This window comes from Trachypithecus francoisi, unplaced genomic scaffold, assembly GCF_009764315.1.
Source record: "Trachypithecus francoisi isolate TF-2019V2 unplaced genomic scaffold, Tfra_2.0 Lachesis_group2, whole genome shotgun sequence".
Classification (NCBI taxonomy): Eukaryota; Metazoa; Chordata; class Mammalia; order Primates; family Cercopithecidae; genus Trachypithecus; species Trachypithecus francoisi.
In genome coordinates this window covers 164,921,100-164,946,903 of record NW_022681465.1, presented here as the reverse complement: position 1 = coordinate 164,946,903, position 25,804 = coordinate 164,921,100, and the positions used below count along the sequence as shown (strand labels likewise).

At 40.1% G+C, this 25,804-nt stretch overlaps 1 protein-coding gene across 1 annotated transcript in view; it reads left to right on the top strand.

Annotated features, from left to right (window-relative positions):
• The window catches only part of MEGF10 (multiple EGF like domains 10), a 136,518-nt gene that overhangs the window by 51,021 nt on the left and 59,693 nt on the right, over window positions 1-25,804 (top strand). The window contains exons 5-7 of the mRNA XM_033181376.1: window positions 19,037-19,283; window positions 21,188-21,308; window positions 25,408-25,544. Coding sequence (XP_033037267.1) covers window positions 19,037-19,283; window positions 21,188-21,308; window positions 25,408-25,544 — 505 coding nt within the window. The remainder of the gene's footprint in view (window positions 1-19,036; window positions 19,284-21,187; window positions 21,309-25,407; window positions 25,545-25,804) is intronic.

Genomic DNA, 25,804 nt, shown 5'->3' with positions numbered 1-25,804 from the left:
ACTTGCCTGAATTTATATATCTAGTAAGTGGTGGAGCCAAACTTGCATCTCATTCAGAGCCAGTAACTTTAATTACTGTGGTATGGGTCCTCTGGAAGTTGGAAAACAGGTTTGCTGAAAGTAGCAAGAGTCAAAAACAGTGAGGAGAATGAGAGCAGGAGACAGGGGCAGACAACACCGAACGATTATGAAAACAAACCCTCTGAGAGATATTGAGGGCCCGTTAATATTAGAGATGATGAATTCATAATGGCACCCATCTAGACTTTCCTCACTCATAATTTGGTGAATGTTGGGGCAGATTCTATTTATACTCCTTTTCAAGTCTGTGATTTTATGTACAACTTACTTTAATCAATATGTATATGCAACTCCTGAGATCTTTCTTTGTGATGGAAGCCCTTGAAACCTTTTGTATGAATAGCAATAACACATTTGTTTTCTTAAGCCATATAATCCTATTTATAATTTCCCAAACATCTATAGAGAAATCTGTTTCACCTACAGCTATAGGGCACAAATGGTAGAGTCCTAAATCAGCCAGCATATGGTTTTCAAATGCTTGTCCCTCGGGCTCTTTGCTTTTGACATTAGTACCACATAGAGGCAAAAATAGAAATTAACTTTGGTCTAGAAACTCCAGACTTGGGTTTTATTGAGTCACTAATAGCATTCTTGCTTAAATATACTTGGCAGTAGTGAAAATATGCCTAGGAGGCAAGACTAGCTTAAACATTTTCAGGTGCAGTGTAAGGAACACTGATAACCTTTTGTGTAAAGCAGGCATGATGTACAGCATGGAGAAAGTAGTAAGATTTTGCCTGCGGGATATTCGAAGGGGGGAATCCATTTGAAAGATATTACCAGCCAGAAACGTAAGGCTCAAAAAGCTGACATACTTCCTAGCAAAGTCTGCCATAAAGATCTATTGACTGACAACAATGGTGGGATCGATGCTGTCTGCGGAGAGCAGACGCTGGGAGCCCAGTCCTCACTGCAAGTCGTTAACAGGCCTGTCGCGCTGTCAGAATTACTTTAGAAATCAGGTTGATGGAGCAGCAAGAATAAGAGTAAATTAGTTGGGTTCACTGGTGTTGGGGGCAGGATGATGATGATAACTGGGAAGGATTGGGTTCTGAACAGTTCATCAGAATGGTCCCAAAGGTAGTTTCACTGATGGACCATCCAAATAGTTTGATAGAGGTCACAGACAGAAACTGCTGATTTTGCCTTTCCTAAGGAGTCCAAAATTTGGGCTGTTCTTTCCCACTTTCAGGAGGGGCAAAGAACTACTAACACTACCCTGCATCACCCATCCTGGAATGGAATTGCCATCCTCCTAGCTGCTCTTCTTTCTGTGATGTTTCTGTGCCTCCCTTTCCTCATGCTTTGAACAAAGATGAGAATATCTATTATACTCATAGGCTTGTAGGGATTAAATAAGGACTTAACAGGTATTCTCCAGTGCTGTGCCTGGCAGTATATAATGACAAGTAAATGCTACTTACGATTCCTTGTGTGACAAACATAGCTTACATCTCATTTCTTCACACATGGCCGTCTTTTGACCGAACAGAGGAGGGGGCAGCCCTTTGTGACGTCTCTTCTTGTCTCACAGGCCACACCCTTCTTTATTTACTTATTTATTTTTGAGACTGGGTCTCGCTCTGTCACCCAAGCTGAAGTACAGGGGTGTGACCATAGCTCACTGCAGCCTCGACCTCCCAGGATCATGCCATCTTCCCACCTCAGCCTCCCGGGTAGCTGGGACAACAGGCACACACCACCAAGCCCAGCTAATTTTCCAATTTTTTGTAAAGGCAGGGTCTCCCCATGTCTCCCATGCAGGTCCCTACTCTGGGGCTCAAGTGATCCTCCTGCCTCAGCCTCCTAAAACGTTGGGAATTACAGGCATGGGCCACCATGCCTGGCCCCCTACTCTGCTTTAAATGGAGCCTCTCTTTGTCCACAGTTCCTTGCCACGAGATTCCTCAGACAGAAGACCTGGTAAAGTTTTATTTTATATTTATTTATTTATTTATTTATCTATCTGGTTCATTATTTCCAACCTCTGATCACAGATGTCCTTACCAGATGAAATCAAGTCCAGTGTATATTGCTTCTGGCATAGTAAGAATACTAATGATGTTTAAATTACTTGTGCTAGTGAGTTCATGCAGTGGCTTTAAAGATAAGACTGGCCTGTCATGTTGTTTAACTCCACTTCATATCATTCATTGATTTTTCTTTTTTTTGATGCTTGGTGCAATATTCATTTTTCAGCAAATCTCGTTGGTTCAACTCCAAAATATAACCCAATCCAACCTCTTCTCATTATCTGTACTGCTGCCACTCCAGTCCATGCCACATTCTCTCTAAACTGGTGATCTCAATACTCTCTTTGCTGGTCTTCCTGCTTCTTCCTCAGATGCCACCGAGTCAATTCTCTACGACCAGAGTGAGACCAGAGTGATCTTGTAAAAATGTACTTTAGAGCATGCTGCTCTCCTTCCCAAAACCAGCCGGAATTTCCCCTTGCAGTTAGAATAAACTCCAAAGCTCTGAGCACGATCCATCCAGTCATGCTTGATCTATTTCTTCCTGTTTCCCTGATGCCTTCTCATTCTTCTACCTTTCAGGACATCACAGTGCTCAGCCTCTGCCTTTCATTTTTGGAACACACTATTTTTATTTTTGCCTTTGCACTCACTATTTCCTCTGCTCAGAATAATACGCTTCTCCCTGGTTCTTTATATGGCTGGCTTCTTCTTCTTCTTTTTTTTTTTTTTGAAACAGAGTCTCACTGTGTTGCTCAGGCTGGAGTGCAGCGGCACAATCTCAACTCACTGCAACCTCTGCCTCCTGGGTTCAAGTGATTCTCCTGTCTCAGCATCCTGAGTAGCTGGGATTACAGGCGCCCACCACCACGCCTGACTAATTTTTGTGTTTTTAGTAGATAGGGGATTTCACCATGTTGGCCAGGCTGATCTCGAACTCCTGACCTCAAGAGATCTGCCCACCTCAGCATCTTTCCAAAGTGCTGAAATTACGAGTGTGAGGCACCACGCCTGGCCACATGGCTGGCTTCTGTAGGTCAATTAGTCAGCCTAAGTGCCATCACCATACAGACACTATCTCTGACCTCCATATGCAAAGACTATGACCCTATTACTCTGTATCACATCTCCTTTTTAACGTTTTTAAATAGGCACTTTCTAAAAATACTTGATTTGTTTACTTTTTTTTCTTATCTGTCTCCCCTCCAGGATGTAAGCCCCATGAAAACATGGATTTTGTCTGTTTTATCTCTGCTGTCTAGCTGTCACTGAATGTGTAGCACAGTCCTGGGCACACAGTTATGCTTAACAATTATTTGTGGATGGAAGGAATGATAGCATAAATGTGCCAGGAGCAGTGACAGATATAAAAATGAGATATGAGAGATGAGTAAGACACTGCCTCTTCTTTCGAGGGGCTCTTAGGTTGATAGAGGAGCTGACGTGTATAAACAAACAGATCATCAAAGCATCTGGAGCATCCAGGGAGGAGCAGACCAAAGGTCTTTGACAGAGAGGGCATGACGCGAAGTCTTTCTTTCAGTCGCCTAAGGTTGCCCAGGCTCCTGTGGCTTCGGGACGCACAGGAAGCCTGTGGCTGTGTGCAGTGTAGACACATTCTTTTTTTTTTTTTTGAGAAGGAGTCTCGCATTGTCACGCAGGCTAGAGTGCAGTGGCGTGATCTTGGCTCACTGCAACCCCTGCCTCCCGGGTTCAAGCGATTCTCCTGCCTCAGCCTCCCAAGTAGCTGGGATTACAGGTGCCTGCCACCACGCCCAGCTAATTTTTTATATTTTTAGTAGAGGCGGGGTTTCACCATGTTGGCCAGTCTGGTCTCGAACTCCTGACCTTATGATTCGCCCACCTTGGCCTCCCAAAGTGCTGGGATTACAGGTGTGAGCCACCGCACCCGGCTAACATGTTCATTCTTAATGACTTAGCAGAAGATCCTCTGGCCATAGACTGGTAGCAGCAATGAAATTGTAGAAGCCAGGCAAGATGTACTGGGTGTGGTTCCTGTGAACTTTGAGGAAAATGTAGATCTGGGAGTTCCTCACCCTCAAGAGAGAATAGATTATAGTGTAAACATCAAGGTTATTATTGAGATAGAGGAGTGACTTCTGAAATGGTGGCCCCATGATTAAGCAAGGTGTTTGAAAATCAGCCCTTGTGTGAGTGGAGAATGTTTAACAATTTTGCTGTCTAAACTTTCTCATATTACTTCTCAAGGTGGAAATTCTATGTGAGGACGTAGAACTTTGTTGTTAAATTTGTACCCAAATGGTGTGCAAATGCATACAAAGTGCAAATGAACAGTAAGAGATTAGGCAAAGAAATGCAGACTACAAATTATTTCTAATCACGTAGCGATGAGTCATATTTCATTAATCTTTTTAGACTCCTCTTTAATCAAATAAACAGCAGGAAATAACAGCCTGGTTTAAAAGAATGTTTGTACAGGGAGCAGAAATATTAGATCATAAATCTTTATAACTTCTTTCATATAAACATATACATGAAACATATACAAACCATTTTCTGACTGTACCTATGTGCTTGCTGGCTGCTGTGCTCAGAGTAAAGTGATGATATGTACGGGATGGTGCTGTACATACCTTGTTTGTTTGTTTCCCTCTCCTATTGTCTTGGACTACTGCCCGATCCTAATAGAGCCACGTGTATCTTGTCTCAGGGGGTTATACTGTCCATTGTCCATTGACTGAAACTAGTTGTTCTGGTTTAATTAATTAATTAATTAATGTATTTATTTTGAGACAAGAGTCTCAGTCTGTCACTCAGGCTGGAGTACAGTGGTGCGATCTTGACAGACTGCAACTTCTACCTCCTGGGTTCAAGCGATTCTCCTGCCTCAGCCTTCTGAGTAGCTGGGACTACAGGAGCCCACCACCGTGCTCGGCTGATTTTTGTATTTTTAGTAGAGGAGGGGTTTCACCATGTGGGCCAGGCTGGTCTCAAACTCCTGACCTCAAATGATCCACCCATCTCAGTCTCCCAACATGCTGAAATTACAGACATGAGCCACTGTGCCCAGCCTGTTCTGGTTTATTTTTATAATTCAGCTTCTTTCTTGGCTATATCTGATATCTATTGTTTGTGACCGTGTTAAAGAACTTTTTAAAACACTTGAAAATTTCCTAAGGTCAGAATTTTCCCACAAAAGCTAATCACTCTTTGTCTTTCTTTGATCAAAGTCTTTTTAAAATTCATACACAACCTAGTTAATTTTAATGAGTTTGAACATTTGTGCCTATAGCCTGAAGAAAATTAAGTGTTCTTGAGATGGATAAAACTCGTAAAGGGCAGAAGTAAAAAGACGATAATATTTTTCCTAGTTATAGACTATTCCAGTAGGACAAATAGTAGAGGTTATAAGAACATAGCTCTTGGTCCGTAAATAAACGGTGTCATCTTAAAATTCAGTGAAAACAAAATGGTTTTACTACTCACTATTTTTGCATAAAACTAGTGGAGGTAGGTAGCTTGTAAAGAAAGTCTAAATTTTAATGGAATTGATTTGAACTTGATGTTAGTATATAATTGGAAATTTTTGTTCATACATTAAAGAAAAGCAGCCACTTAAAAAAAGAAACTTATGTGGTAAAATCAGTATTATGTAAGCAGATTTATCCATGCTTTAAATTAGTTTTTAGAATATTTAGACCAGATCAGAGTTTAAAACACTTTTAAGACAGAAGATACTATAAGCAAAGTTAAAGGAGAAGTGAGAGATTAGGAAAATATTTTTGCAACATAATTAGACAGACAAATGATTATTATATAAAATATGTAAAGAACCCCCACAAATCAATAAGTAAAAGAACCTCTGAACTTTAAAATAGGCAAAGGGTAGGATAAGGTAATTCAGAGGTGAGGAAGCTGATTGACCAATAAACATGACAATATGCTAATCCTTGTAATAACAGGAAAGTACATAATAAAGAAACAAGATGTCATTTCTCACCATCAGATTGGCAATGGTTAAGAAGTCTGGCAATGGTTCAAAAGTTAAGCTTTGCCAAGGATGTGAAAGGAAGCTTCCACATACCACTTCCATGAAGGTAAATTGGTAGAGTAACTTTAGAGATCAATTTGACTATGTCTAGAGTAGAATTTTAATGTGTGGACCATGTAATCCAGCAATTTTATTTCTACTTCTTTATAATTTGTTTATGTATTTTGGGGAAACATATATTAGGAGATATATTATTTGCATCTTTTTAACAGTGAAATTTTGGAAACAACTAAAAATGTCTGTGTATGTGGGAAGAGGTAAATTTTTTGGAGGCTGTTAATATGGTGAAATGTTACATAACAGTTTATAGTATAATAATGAACTCCATTACTATAAACTTGTATATAGCATTTCATTATATTAGCAGACGTATCATTATTAATCAGCTTATAGTCCTAGCTATCGAGGAGGCTGAGGTGGGGGTATTGCTTGAGCCCAGGAGTTCAAGGCTGCAGTGAGCTAGGCTCATGCCACTGTACTCCAGCCTCAGAGACAGAGTGAGATCCTGTCTCAAAAATAAATAAATAAGAATAAAAAGTAAATCTCAATATCATAATATTGGGTGATAACAAAAGATTCACCACAACATAAACATTTTATATAAAACTAATAAATATATAAAATAATTCTATATCTTATTTCTAAATACACCCCCCCCCCCCCCCCCCACAGACTAGAAGGACATATATTAAAACTATCACAGTGTTTACCTTTGGGGTAAAGGGTAGGGAAAGAGCTGAGAACCAGGCACGAAGGAGTCAAATAGGACTTTATCTGCCATGTTTCATTTCTTGAATTCAACAATGAAACAAATGTTATACAATGTTCATAAACAGTTAAGTCTCTGCTGTGGGTACATGAGCCTTTGTTATAGCATTATTTGTAGTCTCTCATAGTCCCATCGTTTAAATTTTTTTTCTCAAGAAAACTATATTAAATCTTTCAGATCATCCAATTAGCATTGAGGGTTCTAGTTTTCTTACTCTGGGATTTTAGGGAAGTCATTGAAAGTCTCTATCCTTTATCCTCACATGTCCAGAAGGAAGATAATAAGCATTTTCACAATGGCAGTCCTGAATGTTTATCCTTTAATATTCATCTCAAATCCTACTTCTTCTTCTGGGAAACCTTCTCTTCCCCTCCTTTCTCTCCTCTGCCCAAAGGTGCATGGACATAAGTCCTCTATGTTCCTCAGCAATGCGTGCAATCCTGTGTCTTGTAACACCTAGCACATTCTTCTGTGATGAATCTCACTGTGGGCCAGTCTCTTGTAATGGATAAATAAATCTTAGCTATGGTATGTGTCTTGGTAAGGAGCAAGTAGTAAGTGCTCAATAAATAGAATTTCGTAGCCAAAGAAGATGCTTAACATATTTTTAACGAAAGAATAAATGATCAAAAGAATAAAACTATGACAAGACTTTTAACAGCAAGGCTCCTGAGGTTGTTATTATTCTTTTGATGTCAGTGAATGAATGTAATCCTCCCAAATTATGTAATTTTAGCTGACAAGTTATATCCTTGAGATATTTCTGCACCGTGAATAGCATCATCGATATGTTGTCATAGAGATACATCAACATTTACACTTCAGCACAATAGAGAATAAATATTTCACACCTCTTTTTCTGGTTAATAATTTGAGATAAGCTCACATTGAAGTTATAAAATGACAGTTCATGCTTTGAAAATTCATTTAACAAACATTTTTAAAGAAGAATAAAGGTTCTCTCTCAGTCACTGAATAAAATTAATATAAACAGCACTGAGTGGTTGTCCACGGTGATCGTTGGCACTCTGTCAGCTCTCCAGAGGGGTTTTTGACATGTGAAGGACATGGGGTTTTAATGCTTTCAGAGTATCTGGAAAATACATTTTTATTGTTCTTCTTCATGGATGGAAAAGCTTTATAAAGTTGTTTTATTTTTAAAGTGCTTGATGTTTTGAATGAGGATCTTTTCTTCACCATTAACAAAGGGAATGACACACCACAGCCTTGTTAGCCTGAAGCACAAGGAATGAAATCACAGGGAGATAAAAGACCCTGAGGGAACTGAGGCTTAAGAAGAAAGGGTGTATGTTTCAGGAAGAACCATGTTTTTCTATCCTTTGAGACAGTGGAAAATTATTTTGGTCTCCTCTAAAAGGCACTCTGTAGAGAGATTTTCTTGAAAGTGACTTATTTGTACTTTGCCTATGTTTTAGACTATAAAGTATTAAATTTTCTTCTCTGTTAATTTATCTCATAGTCATGGATTTTCCTATATTTAAAGTCCATGGGGAACATTATAGCCAAACTTTATGTAAATATATATTGTCAAGTCAGTATACCGATTTTGATGCATCCTAATAAATACTTGATATTTATATATTTTTTTGTTTTTGAAACAGAGTCTCACTGTTGCCTAGGCTGGAGTGCAGTGGTGTGATCTTGGCTTAAGTGATTCTCCTGCCTCAGCCTCCTGAGTACTGGGATTACAGGTGTGCACCACCATGCATGGCTAATTTTCGTATTTTTAGTAGTGACAGGATTTCGCTCTGTTGGCGAGGTTGGTCTCCAACTCCTGACCTGAGGTGTTCTGCCTGACTCAACCTCCCAAAGTGCTGGCATTACAGGTGTGAGCCACTGTGCCGGACTGACATTTATAATATTGAAGGCACATGTAGTGTTCGTTATTGCAAACAGTAACACCAGTGGGGTTAGTTATGTATTCTAAGCGGACATCTCTTTCCCTATGATAAGCTTGAGTTCTAAGATTTGATATGTTATCCCACTGTAAGTATCTGGTAGAGATATATCTTAAAGTTCTTGACCCCTATGCATTTCAACAATTAGATCCTAAGGCTACTAAACCAAGACTTTAAAACAACAACAACAACAACAACAACAACAACAACCTGGCTGTGTGTGGTGGCTCATGACTATAATCCCTGCACTTTGGGAGGCCCAGGCAGGAGCACTGCTTGAGGCCAGGAATTCAAGACCAGCCTGGGCATCATAGTGAGACCTTGTCTCTACAAAATATTTTTAAAAATTAGCTGGGCATGGTAGCATGTGCTTGTACTTCCAGCTACTCTAGAGGCTGAGGTGGGAGGATCAATCAAGCCCAGGAGTGAGAGGTTACAGTGAGCTATGTTTGTGCCACTGTACTCCAGTCTAGGTAGCACAGCAAGACCGTCTCTAAAAACAAACAAACAAAACAAACAATAAAAAACACCTGACCTGCTCAGTTCATCTAGGGTTTATACCTAGTACAGGTACACAGAACTTGGCATTTCTGTTGCTATCTGTCATTTAGAATCAGTTCCTTTAAAAAGTGTCTTACAGTTCAAACTGCATTTCAAGGTTGCTTCTGTCGTCTTAGTTGGTGAACCATGGGCATAGATAAACTAAAGAAAAATCAGGGTAGTGAGATTCTGTGGCACCTGTCAATTTGGCAATATTCTCCATATTTTATTTATGACATCTTTTTATGCTAAAGTGGGGATTACTAAGAAAGTCATGTTTTTGTTTATTTCTCCTTTTATGTTTCTGAACCCTATATACAAGCCTACGCTTCTGGACATACAGTCACCAGCAAGTAGGAAATGTCTAAACCCCAGTTTTTAATTGGCAATGAAGACTAAATGTAAAGTAGTTCTGGGTTTCCTTGCAGGCCTGAACTCACTCCAGTTGTCTTTGTAAAAAAGAATGACAGGTTTGAGGCTTCTTTATTTCTTTATAGAGTTACTGGGCAATTTCGTTTCTGAAATTTCACATTGTGAGAACTAAGTTGTCCTTTCTGGCATGAATGACTCACGCAAGACAAACAAATAATACAAACGAAGGTCAGACACGTTAGTGCAGCTTCATACATAGCTGGAGGATGTTTTTCTAGGGCATTCTTTTTGCTGGGCTGGGACATCCCAATGTGCAAATCATGGAATAAAATTTCTGCTGTTACTAGATCTGTGCAGTGTCACATATCACAAAAAGTACTTTTTGTGTAATTAGTGTGTTCTGCCATCTTCATTTTACAAAAAAATAAAAGTTGGGGACTACCCCAAGGTTTTGTAGCAGTGAATTGGCCGTGGGCCAGCTAGGGCCCAGGTCTAGCCAATGTAAAGAGGCCCTCCTTGAGCCAGCTAGTGATTGAGGAATTTTGTAACAAGGTGAACATGATGGTAAACATCACTTCTTTCTTAAAGGGCAAAATGAGTTCATCTATTTTTATCAATTGCTTGGTTGGTTGCTGATGGAGTCCTTTAGATGAGACAATATCATTATTCCTTCCTCCAGAGCACCTCTCCATTTAACATTTCTGTTTATCTCTAATGATGCCCCCTTTCTTGTCCTACATGAAAAAAGGAGATTTACTATATTCTTTACATGTGTTCAAAGATTTTTTCTAATGCCTTGTTTTTTGTCAATACATGTGTGATTATGGGCATGATAGGATATTCCTTATCAAAACTATTCTGATGAACCTGCTGCTACAACTTGAAGCCTGGGAACTGTCATTTTAAGCAAACAACTATTATTTCCCAGATAAACAGTTGTGAGACATTTGTTCTAGAATGTTCCCCTTTGAAAACCAGGCAGAAGCAGTTAATCTGCGCTGATTCCGGTTTTGTATGTAATTGATGACCATCACTTCTTTGGGGTGGTCAGTGTGGTATAAGGGATGATTGCAGCTTTGGAGACATTGCATTGATGGGCTTGGGTTGAACCCTTGCTTTTGCCACTGGAATGCCAAGTGGCTTTGAACAAATGGCCAACTGAGTTCATTTTGCAAATGGAAATATTGGAATAATTATACCTAACTCATTGAGTTATTGTGAGGTTTAAATTAAATAGCTACATAATGTCCCTCATAATGTAATAATGCCTGGCACATGTTACAAACTCAATATATCTTATAAAGCCTCGCCTTCCACTCTCTATTTCATGTCCTTTGCATGGAAAATTGGGCCAAGGGTTTGCAGCAGGTTAGGAAGGAATAATCTACCTAGAATTTTGATGATGATTTTATGGGTTTCTCTGCTTGTGAAAGTTATGGCGCTCTACATTCACAATCACTCTCATTTATTCACTGGATATTTTCTGAGTGCCAGCTATGTGTCAGGTACTACATGGGTCTGGTTTTCAGATCTATATACTCTTAAAGCTAATGACATTGATACTATGTTCATAGCAAGCTTTCTAGCTTTTTTATTTGTATAGAATTATCATAATTATTATTTTGGGACAGGATCTCACTCTGTCACGCAGTCTGGAGTGCAGTGGCACCATCTCAGTTCACTGCAGCCTCGACCTCCTGGACTCAAGCAATCCTTCCTCCTCAGCCTCCTGAGTAGCTGGGACTACAGGTGCATGCCACCACATCCAGCTAATTTTTGTATCTTTTGTAGAGATGGGTTTTCACCATGTTACCCAGGCTGGTCTCGAACTCTTGAACTCAAGCAATCCGCCCCCCTCAGCCTCCCAAAGTGCTGAAATTACAAGTATAAGCCACCATGCCCAGCCTACATAGAATTATTATCAACTTCTAGAAGCTTTTCAAATCTGGCTATCTCTTTAATTTTATTCTCTCTTTGAGAAATGTCTTTATGTTCTCACTACTGAGGTAATTTCTTTCTCAGTGTCCCTAAATACTGAGTAATTGGCTGACCCCAAAGCCTTACTCAGTGAATCATTAATCATTTGTTGCTCTGCCTTAGAAAGAGTGCTGGTTTCATACTAGATGAGGAATATAATGGTGGAATATTATACTTAACTGAGACATAATTTCAGTACTTCAGGAGCAGAATGGCCTCATGTAAAGCCCTTGACTTTTTGTGTGCAGAAAGCCTTGGATTTGAGTACTGATGCCCCCACTGATTAGTTTTGGGACATTTTATCTAAATATTCTAATCCCAAATATCCTCTATGTGCTTGTCATAATTGTCATGAGGAGTAGAAATAGGTATAATCCAGTCAGAATGGTTACTATTAAAAAGTCAAAAAATAACAGATGCTGGCGAGGTTGTGGAGAAAAGGGAATACCCTGTTGGTTGGAGTGTAAATTAGTTCAATTATTGTGGAAGACAGTGTGATGATTCTTCAAAGAGCTGAAAGGAGAACTACCATTCGACCCAGCAATCCCATTATTGGGTATATATCCAGAGGAATATAAATTGTTCTAACATAAAGATACATGCACGTCAATGTTCACTGCAGCCCTGTTCACAATAGCAAAGACGTGGAATCAACCTAAATGGCCATCAGCGGCAGATTGGACAAAGAAAAGGTGCTACAAATACACCATGGAATACTGTGCAGCCATATAAAAGAATGAGATCATGTTCTTTGCAGGGGCATGAATGGAGCTGGAGGCCATTATCCTTAGCAAACTAATGCGAGAACAGAAAACCAAATACTGCATGTTCTCAATTATAAGTGGGAGCTAAACATTGAGAACACATGGACACATTAAGAGGAACAATGGACACTGGGGCCTATTGGCATGTGGAGGGTGGGAGGAGGGAGAGGATCAGAAAAAAATAACTATTAGATGCTAGGCTTAGTACTTGGGTGATGAAATAATCTGTATGACAAACCCCCATGACACGAGTTTACCTGCATAACAAACCTGCACATGTACTTCCTTTTTAAAAGGAAGGAGATAGGTAAAGCATAAAGCACGGAACCTGGCATGATGTAAATCCTCAGCAGATAGAACCATTTAAAAAATCTTACCGCTTGCTTTTCTTTTACTGCCAAAAGGATACACATTTACTGTAAAACATTTAGAAAACCTGGTTAAACCAAATGAATAAAAGAATAATCATACATAATCTCAAGACCCAGAGATACCCATTGATGCCATTTCACTGTAGCTCTGTCTCTGTTTCTCATTTTAACCCTTTTCCCTCTTTTCCCCAGATAGTAGCTTCAACCATATGCAATTGCTGATACTTGGCCATCTTTACCTAAATTCATGACAGTTTCATTGGGTTCATTCTGATATATTGCTAAAATTGGATTATATGGTGCATTGTTTTCTGAGATTTTGTTTTTTGTTTTTTGTTTTTTTTGAGACAGAGTCCTACTCTGTCATCCAGGTTGGAGTTCAGTAGAGCAATCATGACTCGCTGCAGCCTCAGCCTCCTGGGCTCAAGTGATCCTGCCACCTTAGCCTCCTGAGTAGCTGAAACTACCAGTGCAAGCCACCAGGCTGGGCTAATTTTTGTATGTTTTTGTAGATGTGGGGTCTTGCTGTGTTTCCCAGGCTGGTCTCTAACTCCTGACCTCAAATGATCTTCCTGTCTCAGCTTCACAAGTGCTGGGATCATAGGCATGAGCCACTCTGTCTGGCCTTTTTAAAATCTACTTTTTATAATTATGATATCATAAATATTGTTCCAGTTGATAAAATTATCTTCTATAAAGTCATTTGATTAATGGATAGTATTCCATTGTATGACTGTACCAAATTTTTTTCACCAGTTGCCTATTCCTGGAAAACTAGGTTGTTTTCAATTTATTGTTATAATCAGTGCTAGGATAAATATCCTTACAGCTTTGAAATAGAGTGGTTTAGAACACAGACTCTGGAGGCAGGAGGTCTGTGCTTCACCCCTTGCTACCTGTGTAACGTTGAGCAAGTCACCTGGATCTCAATGTCTTTATCTACATAATAGGGACAGCAATAGCACCTATTTCATGGGGTCACTATGAGAGTTAATTTATCATGAGTGCTTGGAACAGTGTCTGTGGGCATGCTAAGTTATTATTAATGAGTCAGTTATTTATCTTTTATGAATGGTTATTGTCTTTATGTGTATCTACACACACACACACACACACATACACACACTTACACACATATGCATGCTTATTTCTTTGGGAAAAACTCCCAAATGAAGAATTTATGGTAAAGGGGCTTTATTAGACTTTGCCAGACTACTTTCTAATAAGGACGTGGTCATTTACTGTCCTATAGTACTACATAAGAGTGGTGGTTTCCAGCTGGCTGCAGCAGCTTATTCCTGTAATCCCAGCACTTTGGGATGCCAGAGTGCCCAGATAGCTTGAGCTCAGGAGTTCAAGACCAGGCTGGGCAACATGATGAAATCTCATCTCTACCAAAAATACAAAGAAGTAGCCGATCGTGGTGGTGGGCGTCTGTAGTCCCAGCTACTCAGGTGAGAGGATCACTTGAGCCCAGGGAAGGTTAAGGCTGCAGTGAGCCAAGATTGCACCACTGCACTCCAGCCTGGGTGATAGAGTGAGACCCTGTCTTAAAAAAAAAATGTGGATTTGCACTCACGGGGGAGGTTACCGTTATCACTGTAAGTATCAGTCTCAACATCATTATTATTATGACCCAGGGTGCACAGATTTTCACCTCTGAAATCAGAATGCATCTAATCATCATTGTCAAACAGATGACTACATGGCTGTGCAAAACCTTCTGTTGACTCTGCTGAAATGAAGAAAGGGTGTCATTGCATCCTAACATCTATGAAATTCAGTTTCATTTGGAAATTACAGAACTAGGCCAGCAAATATAAAGATTAGGAACTAGTTGCTGGGCACAGTGGCTCACACCTGTAATCCTAGAACTTTGGGAGGCCAAGGATGGAGGATCTCTTGAGGCCTTGAGTTCAAGATCAGCCTGGGAAACATAGTGAGACCCCATCTCTACAAAAAGTGAAATAAAGAAAAATTATCATCTGAATGCAAAATGAATGACATGGAAAGTAGATAATACTATTTTCAGAGAGTATCTTGGATCGGTTCTCAAAAGGGTGCGTAAGGACAGAGTTTCCTGAGCTGCATTTGGAAGGCTGGGGAGTACTGAGGGAGCGAGAGGACAGGTCTACTATCTCTCCATAGTTATTCCTACTTCTTTTTGTTGTGTACAGAGCTGTGAAAATGTTAATGGCCATAGTACAATAGCAGAGAGAATCAAGTTAGTGTCCATAGTCTTTTGGCTGTTGCATGTATCATTCCCTGCAGCCCCTGCACCCCTCACACCCAGACTTCCTACTTAACAGTCCTCTACCCTGTACCTAAACATGGCACACCCTGCCTTTTGGTCTCAGTTTAGGCAACAGTTTAGCTGGGAAGCCTTTTCTGATATACCAACACTGGTTGGTTAAGTATCACCTCTTTATGTTTTCCATTGTACCTCATCCATCCCCTGACCTTATTACTTATTATTCAGTATTGTATTGCCTCAGACTTGATGTCTCTGTCATGAAATGGTAAGCTGCTAGAAGCCTGTGCTCTTTATTTTCCTTTGAATTCCAGTCTAGCACCATGTCTGACGCATGGCAGGTACTTAAAAAATATCATTTAAATGAACTTCAGTACCCAGCCCATGAATGTAACCTGGGCTTACTGGGGTATTGAAAGTTATAGCCATAAGGGTTCCAATGTGAGTCTATTGTTTTGAGAAGATCCAGTTCTCTACTAGTTTTTACTTAAGGATTGGAGCTTCAATTATATATAATCCAAGTAGTACTAAACCAGCAGTTTAAACTTCCAACTTATTATGAGAGCTTATTAGAGCAAGCTGTCTGTGCCTGTCTGAGACTCTCATTAAGCCATTCCATGAAATATCTGCATAAATCTGGGCATCTTGCACCTGAGAGCCCATTTCCGGCGGTTAGTACAGTAAGAACTGAAACCAGAGGCTGAAAATGAGTCGGCACTTGCTCATAGCATTTAGGTCACTTTCAATTTAATCTGAATTAAAATTTTGTTCCTTTACCTCTTTTTAAAAAATAGAATACTCAAGCTATTTTCATGTTAACTATGTGTTTTATAAGTTGTTAGTGGGAATAGCCAACCAGTCACTTTCTCTTGTGGAGCGAAAGAAACTCTTGCCCTGTGAGATTAGAGTGAGGTGTTAAGGAAAAGATGTCAGATGGTTTGAGTTCACACTCTCTCCAAGCTGTCTCTCCAAACATGGTACTTCAATTCAGAATAACTGGTCAAATTCTGCACTAAACATGAGGAATGAATTCTGCCTCCAGTCTAGACAAAGTCAGTTTACCCTTGTAGTTATCAGGGATGAAAGCTGGCTTATGTGCTGTAGCCTGTGTAACTCACTGGGATACATTTAAAAATGGATACATTGAAATGGTTAAATATGACAAATGAAGAAAGGAAAGGAAGTCACAGTAATGTCTGAATTCAACCCAGGTTTCTGTGTCCTACTTGTTCTAATTCCTATTTGTCTGTAAAGATCTGTATGTGAATATGTTTCCTGAATAGACCATGTTAATGAACAGTATTCATATTGTAAGGTCCATGTATTAGTGGCCGTTTAGGAAAATACAGCCCAAAGCGGGGAAGTTATCACTTGAATACATGTCACTGTGCTTGGATATAGCCAGGAAATTAACCATGTCAACATGATAATATTTCTTGAAGAGCCTGAAGCCCATTTTTCTATGCTGATAGTTATCAATTTCTGCTATAAACTCATTTCTATCATAAGATATCTTCAAAGTTTTTTGTTGTTGTTCTTTTTCTGTTCGAATCCTAAGAAAACAGAGCTGGTGTCTGCCTGACTGTTCCACTGGGAGATAAGTTGTTGAATGAGGTGTAGAACACGGTTGTGAAGAAAAGGAGAAATCAGTCCTGTCCCCTCAGTTCCTGTACTTCTCCCTACCACTCTCTTGTTTTATAAAACATGTTCTGTAAAGCATGTGTGCCTGGGGCCACCAAGACCATGGTGTCACATGGGGGAAAACTCTGTAATAACCCACCATGATTTTTTAAAGTGCTTTTGACATGATCTTGCTGTTTGTATCAAGGTAATTTTATTAGGTAAAATTTCTTTTTTGTCAGTCAACTAATTCTCCACTGAACATAAGGAGTTGACAGATATTTAATTCAATATCTGAGGCTCCTAGAAGTTAAGAGGGACATGGAAACTTTGGAGAGCGTTCAGTAAAAGGATAAATGAAACCAAATAAACTTTCTGAAACTAAGTAAAAGTATTAGAGTTGTAGTATTTAGAGAAGAGCAGGCCAAGCTGCATTCACGTTTGTGAATAGGGTCATTTTTAATATAGAGGACAGTGGTGAACTGGTTTACTATACTGTGAAAAAGTCAGGAGAAGAAAAGGATTCAATGATAAGATAATGGATTTGGCTCATGTGGAATGATTTTTCTTACTCTTGAGGATTGATGAATCAAGTAACAAGTTATAAAGGCATGTGTAATTTATTTTGGAGGCCCTTCAAAACAGGATGGAGTCTTCCCTACCTGGGGTAGCTGAGAGGATCAAAAGGAATGTACCATGCAATTTTCTTAAAGATTTTTTTTTCTTTTGAGATCCTACATTAAAAGAATTACAATGGAAAAAAGACTGATTGTCCATATCCATAGGCAATAAAAGAAATAACTCATATGAATAACAATTAGGCTTCAGTCTCATTTTGGAACTACCACCTAATCTTATTTTGTGAAAGAAGATTGTGAGTTCTTAGGTAATTGCTTTCTTGATCTGCTTTAGGTTCCATAATTCTCTCTCATTGTTTTTAATTGTATTAAAGTGTGTTTATTAAAGTACTAATGAGACCAAAGTCATACTGATTAAAAACAGAATTATTCATTTAAACCTTTTGATATTATGAAATCAAAGGTAGATTCTAATATTGGAAGACAGATTCAGTACTTCTGATGAGTTGTTTGCTGTGTACCTAGAGTTTTTTTCTTTTGAACAATTTATTCCAGGTCTGTTGAAGTTACAAAATTTTTACGAAATGAAACTTTCTTTTTTTTTTTTTTTTAATCATAAAAGCAGTTTATTCTAAGAGCTCTAGGCAGGATGCTTCTTCTTCAAGTGATTTTTATAGCATCTAATAAATAAATATGCTGCTGGCTCGGCAATACATATTAAGAGTACACATTTTGTTTATCATCACCGTCTCTAATTTCTTAGAATGTTTGGAATTGAAGTTTTTTTCCTTCCCTGCTCCCCTTTTCTACTCACTGACTTTTGTATTGAAGCCTCTCTTTCTTTGCTTTGGAACTGCACTTTAAATCTATCTCTCAAATGCTATTTTCTTCCTTTGCCTTTTACCCAGTTTTGTTTCTCTATTATCTTTTTATTTAATGTGCATTCTTCAGCTTCAGGCTTGTCTTATTTTTTTAAATATGTCAATGTATTTAAGCATATTTGTCGATTTTTTTCTGCCCATTATTATTATTATTTTGGTTGGTAATTCTGATTACCTTCCAATCACAGATGTTTTGACTGATATCTTAAAAGCAAATCAGTAGTTTCCTTCTTAGAGGACTCAGGACTCTGGCCCAGACCTGTAGCAGGGTCAGTCTACTCCCCAGTACCTCTGCCTCTGGGTCCCCTCTCCCTTTTCATGGTCACTGCCTGTGACGGTGATGTGGACTGTTGCCATTTTTCCTGCTCCATCTCTCTGCCTCTCATCGTCAACTCCTTCCACACACCTAGGAGGAGGCAAATCTGTGCTCTCCCTTCTTGCTTAAAATCTTTCACTACCCATCCCTTGTTCACAAGATGCAATCCAAACCCCTTCATATGCAAAAAAAGTCCCTGCATGAGCTGATCATTCCCATCTGCCTAGCCAGCCTGCTCTCCTTGCAGACCCCCTGAGCTCTTCCCCTAGCCCATTTCTCCAGCCACATCAGACCCCACACTCTGGATTCAGAACACAGTCTGAGTAAACGCGTGGGGACTTTTTATTTTTTTATTGACATGATTGTCAATGAAGTGATAGTTAAACAATGGAGTGATAGGAGGTGGCCCGTTTTTGCTGAGCACCAGTTTGTGAAGCATTGCCATGGGTTGGAGCCAGGACCCTGATGTCCAGCTAATGAATGGCGATGAGAGGGCACCAAGCCATTCTCCCCAAGAGGAGAAGAAACCTGGTTCTCCCTTACCCACACCCATGCTCTGATATCCATTGTTTCTCTCCCCAACCTCAGCCTGTGATGGTGATCACTGGGGTCCCCACTGCACCAGCCGGTGCCAGTGCAAAAATGGGGCTCTGTGCAACCCCATCACTGGAGCTTGCCACTGTGCTGCGGGCTTCCGGGGCTGGCGCTGTGAGGACCGCTGTGAGCAGGGCACCTATGGTAACGACTGTCATCAGAGATGCCAGTGCCAGAATGGAGCCACCTGCGACCACGTCACGGGGGAATGCCGCTGCCCACCAGGATACACCGGAGCCTTGTAAGTCACGTGCTGCCCAGCAGCAGAGCGGAGCCCACCCACCCTCTCCATTCATGCTGCTGCTGCCATCATATTTCTTGTGCTTCAGTTTGCATTGCTGCCTGAAGAGCTACTGATGGGTCTAGGCTGCAGGCACAGATACAGAGGTCAGCCGTGATGGCCACTAGGTGCTGCTGCTGCTGGCTCTTGGACATCAGAGCTCAGCCTGAATCTAAGGGCCAGCTTCCATGCTTTCCTTTTAGCAAGGCAAAGAGAAAGAGGGTCAGTAAGGATGTTGTGTGGAATGGCACTATTTGGGGGTTGTTGGGGCATATTTGGGGTTCTGTTTGGATCTCCCGAGATTACGTTCATTTATACTGCTGGGTGTTAATGATCCATGTCTTTTTGCTCTTTGTGGCAATTAAATAGCTGGGGAAAGCTGGGTGGGTTCAGTGCATTAGAAGAGAAAAGGAGGAAGGTGTTAAAAATAGTCCATAATAAAAGATTAACTCTCAGGGATACATACGTTATTTAATGCCCATGGATACATATTGCTTTGTGAATGTAAAGATATGTGTATTACATCTATGTAGATTATGTGCACACACAGTTTAATTCTTTCTGAGGAACATTCAAGCAACTACTTAACCTCCACTGTGTTTATTTTGTGGAAAGGGCATGCTTCAGTTCACTTCTATTCACCAACAGAATTAAGAGGCAGGAGTTGCTAAAAAAAAAGTAAGAGATAGAAAAATCCTGTTCTCTTACTGAGAAAATTACATTTATAAATCACAGAACTAAAACTTGAAAAAACAAAATATGGCTGATTAGGTAAACACTTCCTGCCAACAGTGTTAAATGTCTGTAGAGTGGAGCTAAAGAAAAAAATGCATTACCCTAGAAAGTCCTGATTTTCAGAATTGAAGATTATCTCAAACTGTTTAATTGTTCATATTGCTTTTATGGGTTTTCATTAAGGCCACAATTGAATTGGGCTCTAGGAAACCTGGAGCAAATTCCCAGGAGAGCAGGAAAGACAAAGGCTTAGAGAAGAAGGGCCATGCGACACGTGGGTGGGTGAGAGAAGGGAAACTTGTCAGTCAGGAGGAGAGAACGCCAAAAATGGATGATGAGAAGGAGTTCATGTCCTTTGCAGGGACATGGATGAAACGGGAAGCCATCATTCTCAGCAAACTTAACACAGGAACAGAAAACCAAACACTGCGTGTTCTCACTCATAAATGGGAGTTGAACAATGAAAACACATGGACACAGGGAGGGGAACATCACACATCGGAGTCTGTCTAGGGGTGGGGGAAAAGGGGAGGGAGAGCATTAGGACAAATACCTAATGCATGTGGGGCTTAAAACCTAAATGATAGGTTGATAGATGCAGCAAACCGCCATGGCACATGTACACCTGCATAACAAACCTGCACATTCTGCACATGTATCCCGGAACTTAAAGTACAATTTTAAAAATGAAAAAAATGAATGATGAATATGTGCACAAAGGGTGTGATGTACAACATCTCAATTTTCTTTGGGAATAGAACAAACACATAAACAAAGGTAGACTTAAATTGGAGCACAAGCGCTTTATAAGAGTTACATGAAAAGTTCCTGTCACCAATGAGTGTTTGGCCAGTTTTCTTCCTCAGTGTTCTCAGACAGGGCAGCTTCTCTTCCAACTGAAATGGCTTTATTAGAAAGTACCCCAAAACAAAGGGAAGGACTGGGTGACTCCTCAAAGACACTTCCAGGCAATATGATTAATGTTCTTGATGTCAATTAATTAAATGAAGCGATTATTGAACACAGAAAGCTTGTCTATTTTGGGGATCCTGGGCGCTATTGTGCCTGTGAACCTGAGGATCATGTGTCTGGAAAATAACAGTGTCCTTTGTCACATGTTAATCCCTCAGCTGTGAGGATCTTTGTCCTCCTGGTAAACATGGTCCACAGTGTGAGCAGAGATGCCCTTGTCAAAATGGAGGAGTGTGTCATCACGTCACTGGAGAATGCTCTTGCCCTTCTGGCTGGATGGTAAGCTTCCTTCCCACCTCCTCTGCCCCCACCCCAAAGTCACCCATTCCAGGATACTCAGTGAATACACATGCAGGAGATTTTAGCACAGAAGAAAGTTACCATGATGGTTGAAGATTTCAACACTGGACAGACTCAAGCCATTTTAAAGCCAAAGCTCTTCATTTCTGAGGAGACAGAAGAAGGTGATTTAGTCCTAGACTTGAAGTGCATCAAAGGTTGTCATGTAAAGGGTAGTGGCCATCTGTCCTGCATTTCCCTTAAGGATAAAAAAAAGAGAGACAAATATCTAGTCTCACATGACAGTCAGTGCTGATAAACACTAGATTTATTTAATAATTATTTTCATAATTTTGTTCCAGGAGTTGTTGTTGTTCTTTGGGAATATTATTCTCAACAGTATAAGTGTCATGTGAAAAAAAAAAATCGTATAAATCTGGAGATACATTGAGGTAAACCACATTTACCAAATATTGCAGGACTTCTCAGAGCCTTGAGTGTGATAATCCAAGAAGAAGCTATTCAACATATTTTCCAAACTTTGAGCAGGATACCCTTTCTTCATGTAGCAATTTCACATGCTTAGAGTTACGTAGAATACACAGTGACAATTAGCTTCAAATTAGACATCTGAAATCAGGAAATAGAATAATATTGATGTCATCTCTCTGAGTTTGTTTGTGCCTATGTCTGCTTGAAGGCAGATGAGTGAGCAACCAATACCTGTTTCCTTCATTAGCAAACTATTTAACAGAGCAATTGACTTTTTTTTTTAATCACCTTCTATTTCCATGAGCAGTGCTGAAGCTGTTCTTTCAGAGGTTACAAGGGACTGAATTGCCAAGACTCTTCTGTTCTCATTCAGCTTCACTTCTCCAAAGCTTTTCATTCTGTTGATCACCAACCTCCCTTCCTTAATTCTTTTGCCTTCTATTTTTCTAATCATCCCCTCTCTTACCTTTCATACTAAAGATCTCTTTTTCTAATCCCCCTTCTTTTACATACTACTTCATTACAGGATTTTGTAGGTTTAAGTTTTGTCCTTCTCTTTTCTCACCATAAATCCACTCTGGCTATCTCATCCAGACCCATAGCTTTAAGAAGCACTTGATGGTTTTCCTAGATGTTGATCTTACCTGCCTTGAGCTTAGATTTATATTTGTCACCCCAACCTTGATAACCTATAGACACAAAGCCACCATCTGTTTGGGCAATGTCCAAGCTAGAGTCTCCACAGCCAGACCTGGGAGGAGAATTGGTCTGGTATTGCCCTTTCTTGTGGCTGTGGAACAAAGAAGAACTGGAGTTCATTTTTCAGTGAGGGTCTTGGGAAGTAAGAGAGAGTTTAAGATGTCAAGGCCACTGGGGCAAGTATACAATAAAAATCAGATCTGAGAGGTCAGAAATGATGAGTAGCCCAGACAAAGTTCATTTTAGAGGCAAAGCGTGGAGAAACAGCATGAGGCAACGGAGTTTGAGAGAGGGGAGAACTTTAATTGAATGCCTGACGATGAGGACAAGGTGAAAGAGAAGCTGTTTAAGGAGTACTGAGCAGGTTTGAGTAGGCCTGGCAGAGTCGATGTTAATAAATTTAATAAATTCAAACTTGTATACCCAAGCCTTTTGTAAGGCTACTCCTCCTCTACCTTTTTTGTCTTGGTTAAAACTAACACTTCTCTCTTAGTTGTCTGAGGTAAAGATGCTAGGTTATTTTTGACTCCTTCTATTCTTTCATTTCCTATCAGCCTTTTGCCAGCGTTGGTCTTCTGCGATGAAAGTATTTTGCTGGAGCAGCAGAGTATTGAGAATCCCATGCTCTCTGGATAAGGAGCTGTGGGCCTTTTACCCCTAGGACTTCTGTGTAGATATTGTCTGTGGAGTTGCCTTGCCTTGATGCTGAGGCTGTTCTCAGTTGGGGTGGTCAGGGTGTGGGTAAATGGTAACCGCAGGCTTGGGTTAGGAGTCCCAGTATGTGGACAGATGGACCCCTCTCTAGCGGCCCAACGGAGCCTCCCCTCACCTCTTTCTCTGTGTCCTGGGCCCCTTACCTCACTTCTGCTTCAAAAATCCTTCAGCTTGTTTTTTTCTCCTGTGTAGCTGAGCTTTCAACTTATACTTCTCCTTTACAACATGTTATTTGTGCTGTCATCCTATGTGCTTTTCAAAGTTGAATATATATTCCTATTACACACACATACCTTCGTATTTCAACTAAGAGAAATCATGTCCTCTTTAAAGCTGCTTGTGAATGTTAATCCTTATGCACGAAAATATTTCAGTGCATTTCTGAAGCTTGTGTGGGACCACTATGGGTAGTTAAGTCAGGCCCTGAGAGAGGGAGAATTTTCACCTCTGCTTACCACAGACCGACCTTCAGTACATTACTCCTGCAGTCATGCTTTTACCTCACACTAAGTATACCATGTCAGACTGGAGTGGAGGGACTAGAGTGATTTTTACATCTGTCCTCTTCCCCATATTGTGAGCTAATTGAGGATTGTTACCTTATCTTTGATTCTCAGTGAGAATCTCTGGTTCTATGTCCCAGTGCTCAACGCCTGGCACGTAGACAATTCTCAGTTAAGTGCTGATTCGAATCATCTCTCAAAGGCCTTTTCCATTCCAAGAGTCTGTGGAAGAAATTTCCCGTTTGTAGATAGCTAGAAACCACCAGAGGAGACTTAATTAGCACACCAACTGCCTTTGTGGGTAGCCAGGAGTTAGAGGAAATGTATTTGCTTATGCTGTCCAGAATAAACATTTAGGAAACCATCTGGTGTTCACTTGCCTCCAATTTCAGAGTGCCCACAGTCTGCCTTTTTTTAGAGAGAGGGAGGACAGAGCAACAGCTTCCAATAGTTAAAAACATTAGAAAAATCCCTGTTATTTGGGATATGTTGTTTGTCTAATTATAAGTCCAATAAATAGATGAGAAGCTGTGAGCCCAAGTGTTACAGCCAAGTGAAGAAGAAAACAGAGTATTTCATTGAGTTAATGGTACAGTATCTTATTCTTTTTTTTTTTTTTTTTTTTTTTTGAGACGGAGTCTCGCTCTGTCGCCCAGGCTGGAGTGCAGTGGCTGGATCTCAGCTCACTGAAAGCTCCGCCTCCCGGGTTTACGCCATTCTCCTGCCTCAGCCTCCCGAGTAGCTGGGACTACAGGCACCCGCCACCTCGCCCGGCTAGTTTTTTGTATTTTTTGGCAGAGACGGGGTTTCACCATGTTACCCAGGATGATCTCGATCTCCTGACCTCGTGATCCACCCGTCTCGGCCTCCCAAAGTGCTGGGATTACAGGCTTGAGCCACCGCGCCCGGCCCCAGTATCTTATTCTTATCAACGCAGGATTGGAGTAAATATAATGACTGTGCTTGACAAGATGGACAGCCTCTAGGGTGAGGAGAAATATCCAAGTTATTCTCTTGGTTTTTCTCTCCAGGAAATAAGTTTCCTATTGATCTTGGCTCAGCAATGCTTGTTGAATCTGCTGAAAATAAAATGTTTTTTTTCTGAAATAAATGTCTAGGTTCATTCCTGTAGAAGTCTTTCTTTGGCAATGTGATTGTTAATTCAGGTACATAAAATTTCAATCTTGTGTTATGCTACATTTTAAGAAATAACGTCAATGATAAAATGCGTATTTTCTCTAGAACATATGGTAAAGCATTTGGATATTCCGTGTGCGGCAGATGTTGCCATTTATGTAACGGATGCTCAATAAGTATTGTTGACTTATTGTGCATGTAAGACACAAGGAAAAACATCAGGAGGATTTATACATTCCTTAGGTTGCCATAATAGTTTGATGTAACTTTATCTTAAACTTCAGTTTTTAATATGGATTTTGCTTAATATTACTATTCAGCCATCTTTGAATGTATCTTGAGATTTGGGCTTACTGAGTAATTAAGTCAATTTAATGTTTCTAACATTTTAAAGATGATGAACAGTTTATGTGCTCTAAAATTCCCCAATCTAATTTTCTTGCAGCCCTGTTCCCTTATCCCTCCTTTCTATTTTCTCTCTTTTCTTCTTCATCCATCAGTCGTCTTTCCCTGGCTGGAGGCCCATCTAATTTTCCAAGTCTCTTTGAATGCAGGGCACAGTATGTGGTCAGCCTTGCCCCGAGGGTCGCTTTGGAAAGAACTGTTCCCAAGAATGCCAGTGCCATAATGGAGGGATGTGTGATGCTGCCACAGGCCAATGTCATTGCAGTCCAGGATACACAGGGGAACGGTAAGGGATGCCCTTGTATTTCTCTGACTGTTCATAATGATGTGAAAGGAAAGTTTGTAGGGTCCAGGGAGCATCTTCAATACCACGTGTCCATGACTCTTCCGTAATAGAAACTGAATTATAAATAGCAATGGTAAATTGAAAATAACAGAAAAAGCACTAAAAAAAAAAAAAAAAAAACATAAAATATCAGCTATTCAGAACCCATGATGAAAATGTCATTCTAGAGAGTTGAGTGTTAGGACTGCCACTTACACTTT